The sequence below is a fragment of the Bison bison genome, unplaced genomic scaffold, assembly GCF_000754665.1.
Source record: "Bison bison bison isolate TAMUID 2011002044 unplaced genomic scaffold, Bison_UMD1.0 scf7180017864508, whole genome shotgun sequence".
NCBI lineage: Eukaryota > Metazoa > Chordata > Mammalia > Artiodactyla > Bovidae > Bison > Bison bison.
This window is the reverse complement of record NW_011495064.1, coordinates 14,150,019-14,156,090: the sequence shown is the minus strand read 5'-3', so window position 1 is coordinate 14,156,090 and position 6,072 is coordinate 14,150,019. Positions and strand designations below refer to the sequence as shown.

At 49.3% G+C, this 6,072-nt stretch overlaps 1 protein-coding gene across 1 annotated transcript in view; it reads left to right on the top strand.

Moving 5' to 3' along the window:
* The first annotated feature begins 1,541 nt into the window (after positions 1-1,541).
* The window catches only part of NAGK (N-acetylglucosamine kinase), a 10,872-nt gene continuing 6,341 nt past the window's right edge, over positions 1,542-6,072 (top strand). Inside the window, exons 1-3 of the mRNA XM_010829791.1 lie at positions 1,542-2,716; positions 5,240-5,324; positions 5,478-5,576. Of these exons, the coding sequence (XP_010828093.1) occupies positions 2,688-2,716; positions 5,240-5,324; positions 5,478-5,576 (213 nt within the window). The 5' untranslated portion in view covers positions 1,542-2,687. The remainder of the gene's footprint in view (positions 2,717-5,239; positions 5,325-5,477; positions 5,577-6,072) is intronic.

Here is a 6,072-nt window from a genome sequence, read left to right as displayed (position 1 = left end):
ATCCCTGGGTCAGGAAGATCCCCTAGAGGAAGGCATGGTAACCCACTCAAGTATTCTTGCCTGGAGAATCCCATGGACAGAGGAGTCTGGTGGGCTACAGTTCATCAGGTTGCAAAGAAGCAACTTAACATTCATGATTGAATTGATTGAAGCAACTTAACATTCATGCAGTAGAAATGTGAGTCACATGTGTAATTTTTAAAATTTCTAGTAACTATATTAAAAAAAGATAAAACAGACTGGCAAAATTTAATAACATCATTTTAATTCACTATCTCCAAATAATATCAACATGTCACTTGTGTAAAAATTACAGGAGATACTTTTATATTCTGTCTTGGTACTAAATCTTGGCTGTCCTGTATTTTACACTCACAGTGCATCTCATTTGGACTAGCCATATTTCAAGTGCTTAATAGTCACCTGTGGCTACTTTGTTGGGCAGCAGACACTAATTAGCAATGCCAATAAAAATTAGTTAAGATCTATGTAATACTTTATGATTTCCACAACCCTTTTGATATATAAATCCCGTGTAAGTCGGAGTAGGTGGCTGTTTAACATCTCCATTTCACAGAAGAAAAGCATCAGCAATTCTGTGTACTTTGCTCAAGGTCATCCACTAGCAAACGGTGAACTCGATTCTTATCTTCAAACATTTCTTGTACTTCCTTTTCTAACAAGAAATACAAAGGGAAACTTTAATATTATCATATACATAGATCCGAAGGCTCATTGGAGAAGACTCTTGAGAGTCCCTTGGACTGCAAGCAGATCCAACCAGTCCATTCTAAAGGAGATCAGCCCTGGCATGAAAAGGAACAGTTCTTTGAAAATCTATCTACAATTTCCTCTTCAAAAATCCTGCCAGTTTAATCTCACCAGAATATTTTACTTCCATTATTCTAAAAATGTGCCTTGGATAAACACATTCCAGGTCTGAAGTACTATGGACGTAAATGATACAGGGGGCTTAAAAAAATCCTACCCGTCTCTCAGATATGCTCTATGATGTAGGGCTCTACTTTTAAGTACTCTTAGGGGTGAAACTGAAGTATTTCAGAGTCCCAAATAGGTAAGAAATGAAAAGACAGGATCCTCTTTTCTAGTTTAAAAAGCACATATGCCCCAAATGTTCAAAGCACAAACAGATCCAGTTGGCTGTCAGGGGAAGAGGCGCCTAGTGCTGGGCTTCTTTTATAAGATAGGCAGGCATGTCCGGGAGATAAGGGTGAATTGGGACAGGCTAGCTTGAGAATTGCCATGCGAAGCCCCTCTCCCTAGACTGATGTTCCTGAAGAGATGCCAATGGCAGCTGACTGCCCTCCTAGCCCAAGCTGCTGCCCAGAACCGCCTGGAGATGCCCACGGAGGTGCGCAGGTGCCCTGGCTTGACTCCCAGACCTGACTAGTATTGTCCTCTTCCCATCTCCCTTTCCCTGTCCCCACCCCTATAAAGAATGAGAGCTCAGGGGTGGCTGGAAGGTAACATAAGGCTTCTAAAACCTGTCAACAACAAAAAACAATCAGTCGATCTAAGAAAGAAATGGAAAATTTTATTCGAGCCAAATTTGACGATTATAACTCGAGAATCTCAGAAAGCTCTAAGAATTGTTTCACCTGTTAGAAGTCGAAGCACAGTAATACAAATTTTTTGAAAAACAGCTGTACATTAAATGACATATTATTGACAGTTTACGGAATCCAGATCTAAGTGCCATGTGACCCCCATCAAGAATAAGTGTTATCTTTAAGGAGTCGTCTTACTGATGCCAGAATTTTGCTTTTCTTGGTTAAGCAGGTTTTTCTGCCGAAGGGGAGGTTCACGGAGGCTAGGTCCATGCCTAACGCAGATACACAACGCACCACAGGTGGGGGAGAGGAGGCCAAAGGGCAGATAAAACTTTGGAAGTTTATATTTTTCTTGCCAAAAAAATACGAGTTTTATTTTACAAACCAAATCTGCTAGTTTGCCTGGCAGACTACAGCCTCCAAATAGCCTCCACAAAGAACCCAACTTTCTCTGTAAGACAGCAAAAGCTGAACGCTCCCTTCTCCAGGCCGCTTCTAGTTACTCTTGGTTACGAATATTCACAGAAGCGAAGTGTAAAGTCTGCGTGGGTGCTCATGGGCGCATGGTGTGACTCTGCCATCGTCGGGCATGTGTTGGGTTGACCAGTGCGATGATTCTTTAAGACTTCCAAGGAGCCCCGATCCCACACCGCGAAGGGGCTCTGCCACCGACCTGCGTCAAGATCCGTTTCACCTATAATCTACGTGGCTCCCAGGCTTTGCGCATGCGCGAGGCGGAGCTGCCACCAACTTCCGGGCAGTGAGGGGCAAGCAAGGGGGTGACGGGTCTGGGGCGGGGAGATCTAGCCTGAACACTCCTTTCGGGCTCCTGCACTTGGGATCCCGTATCCGTCTCCAGAAGCAGGGCCCAGAAAGTGGGAAGGGAACCTGCAGGAGCCGCCGCTGACTCCACTATCCCGCCGGGTGCATCAGCCCGACCTTCCGCTCCTGGGCTGGGGGCGGGCCGCGGAGCCACGCCCCACGCACGCGCGCCGGGATTTAGCTGGACCGCACCGGTGTTCACGTGACGCGGAGCGGTGCCCTGCCGACTGGAGGGAGGGAGTCTCAGCCGGGAGGGAAGCGAACGGCGGGATCCGAGGTGGCGGTAGCAGCAGCATGGTTACGCTGTACGGGGGCGTAGAGGGGTGAGTGCGGTCGGGAGCGGCGAGGCTGGGAGGGCGTCCTGGGCCACTCTGGCACGAGGAGAGGGGGCGAAAGGAAGGTTGTAGCGCGGCCGGCAGGCTGGTGATCTCCCGCCTCAGTGAGGGTTTGGTCACCTGGGCTTTGGGGCTGCGGGGCCTTGCGGAGAAGGAGTGTGTGCAGGCGCAGCGGTGCCCTTGGGTCGAGTACCTTGCAGGCACTGTTTGCCACGGCCACACCCCGGTCCTTTGTGTTTTGTGGCGGAAACACTCCCCTTTCTCGCACGAAAGACCCACTCCACCGGAGTTCAGCTGGAGCAGCTCTCTTTTTTTCCATTACTGCTCCCGAGAGTTTTGCAGAACAGGTGCCAGGTGTGAAGTTGCTGGACTCGGGGTGGGGAGCGGGAGTGTGGTGGAATCCGGAACAGTTTGCCAGAAGGTATCTGGCATCTAAGGGACATCACAGGTGGCGCAGTGGTGAAGAATCCGCTTGCCGCTGCGGGAGACGCATTGCGTTCTAAGTTGGGAAGATCCCCTGGAGGAGGAAATGGCAGTCCACTCCAGTAATCTTGCTTGGAGAACCCCATGGACAGAGGAGCCTGGTGGGCTACAGTCCGTAGGGTTGCAAAGAGTCAGACGCGGGGACACACAGACACACACACAGACACACACACACAGAGTCAGACGCGGGGACACACACACACACGCGGGGACACACACACAGACACAAAGAGTCAGACGCGGGGACGCACACACACACACACGCGGGGAAACACAGATACACACAGACACAGAGACACACACACACAGACACAAAGAGTCAGACGCGGGGACACACAGACACACACACAGACACACAGAGACACACACACACAAAGAGTCAGACGCGGGGACACACACACACACAGGACCTGAAGCTGGGGCTAGCAGGACAGCTGCTAGCCTGTCCTGATGTCTGAAACCCCTCCATTCTTTTCTTTTTTTTTAATCCTCCCCATTCTTATTGGCACTTAAGCCTCACACTAGATCCAGCCCTCTTGTTCTTGCATAGTTCCTGCTGGGAAGCTTGTCTGCCAGACTTTTTGTAGTTACTTTTCTCCTCGGTATCACCGTGGGCAAGACTTTTGCCCTATCTGGGCTTCAGTTACCACATGTGTGAAGTGAGAAGAGCAATGAACAGAATGATCGCTAAAATTCCCTGCCAGTGACAACATTCTATGAATCTGGGTGTGTCAGATCAGAGTAGAGAGTGGCTGTTGTCTGAGCTAGAGCATTTTTTAATCTGAGCTTGGACTACTTCTATAGCAGTCACATCTCACTGCAGACACATGGACCCCAGAGTCTTTTCTTTCACATGCATGGTTATGATCAATCTCTCCTGCCCTATATCTATCGCAGTTTTTTAAACTAAGTACAGAAGTTTGTATTCACCCTGGTCGTATTCATGTGTAACGTATAAACCTTTTTACCAGTTTGTTAAGAAGTTCTTTGGGGACAGTGTGCCACCTCATGCATTAACTACCCCTTGAAACTTCTTGTCATCTTTGAATTTGATCAGCAGGTCTTCAGTGTCCTCTTCTGATAGTCTTAAAAGTACTGATCAATGAAGAAACATACATCACACCACCACAGACCTCCCTCCAAACTACCATGTCCCAGCATTTGACCATTTAGTTGCTTAAGCAGGTATTAACTCTCCCTCCCATCTGGTCAGTGTCTCTTACAAGGGTGACTTAAAGACCTTGGCAGCTGAATCTGCTAAAGGCTGCTGCTGCTAAGTCACTTCAGTCGTGTCCGACTCTGTGCAACCCCATAGACAGCAGCCCACCAGGCTTCCCCATCCCTGGGATTCTCCAGGCAAGAACACTGGAGTGGGTTGCCATTTTCTTCTCCAATGCATGAAAGTGAAAAGTGAAAGTGAAGTCGCTCAGTCCTGCCCGACTCTGTGCGACCCCATGGATTGCTGCCTACCAGGCTCCTCCGTCCGTGGGATTTTCCAGGCAAGAGTACTGGAGTGGGGTGCCATTGCCTGCTAAAGGCAACCTTTAGCTATTGTGAGAGAAGTAGAGAGACATGCTGTTCCTTTTATCTACCTGTGCCAAGTGTGAGGGTAAAGAAATGATCCAGAGCTTGACCCCATGGACCTTGTAGTCTAGTGAGAGGCAGACAGGAAAACAGCTTAACACACTTTTAATACAGAGGAGTCCGGGGTGGGTGGGGTGGGGAACACTGACACGGCTGAACTAATGGAGCTCTGGTGGCTGGCTGGCCACACATCAGAGGTTTCAAGGGCAAAGGGTCTTGAAGGATAAGTAGGATGCTCCCAAGGGAAGTTGAATGGAAACTGCATTTCGGAAGTCCAAGAGCATAGCAATCACCCAGCCACAGAAGAAAGTTTGGGAGTGGTAACTGGGTTTGCTGAAGCTATCTCCCTCACACTGGGCTCTGCCTGTGACAAGGACTGCACAGGGTTTGCTGTATCTGCAGGTTTTTCCGAATTAAGACTGAGTGCCCCCTTGTGTTCTGTAGGGGAGGCACACGATCCAAGGTCCTTTTACTCTCAGAGGATGGGCAGATCCTGGCAGAAGCGGATGGACTCAGCACAAACCACTGGGTAAAGGCCACACTGAGGGACCAGTAGGCTTGATTGTGGTTTTATTCTCTGTAATTCCTGTTAAGGTGGTGGCTGGGGGCTCACTTAGCAGCCTTTGGGGCAACACAGGTCGTGCACGCCTTTGTAACGCCTCCTTCCCTTGACTGGGGCCAGCTGATCGGGACAGACAAGTGCGTGGAGAGGATCAACGAGATGGTGAACAGGGCCAAACGGAAAGCAGGGGTGGATCCTTTGGTTCCTCTCCGAGGCTTGGTGAGTCTGGGTAGCGCTTGGGAATTAGGTCACAGCAAGGCCTAGACAGTGAGTTTGAACTTGAGGAGTCTGGTGACTGCAGAGGGAAAGACGTACATTCTTGTGGCTGCATTGTCACCTACAAGCCACAGGATTGGAAGAGCAAAGGGCTTTGGAGAGCCTTAAGGCCTTGGTTTGAATCCCAGCTTTGTCACTCAACATCTGGGTGACCCTCAGCACATTACTTATCTTCTCTAAGCCTCAGTTTCCTCATTTGGGAAATGCAGATAACAGTAGCTACCTCAGTTGCTGGGAAAGTAAAATGACATGATACATCCCAAAGTGGTTCGCACAGAGCCTGATGCATGAGCGCTGATTACATGTTAGTTAATATTCCTGGCTCAGAGCTTGCTTTCAGGTCACTTGTAGCTCTGGCTTCTCCCTGGACGTGTTCGTGAGATGTCCTGCAGGCATGGCCAAACGCCATGCATTCCAAACCAAGCTCCTCTCTCCTCCG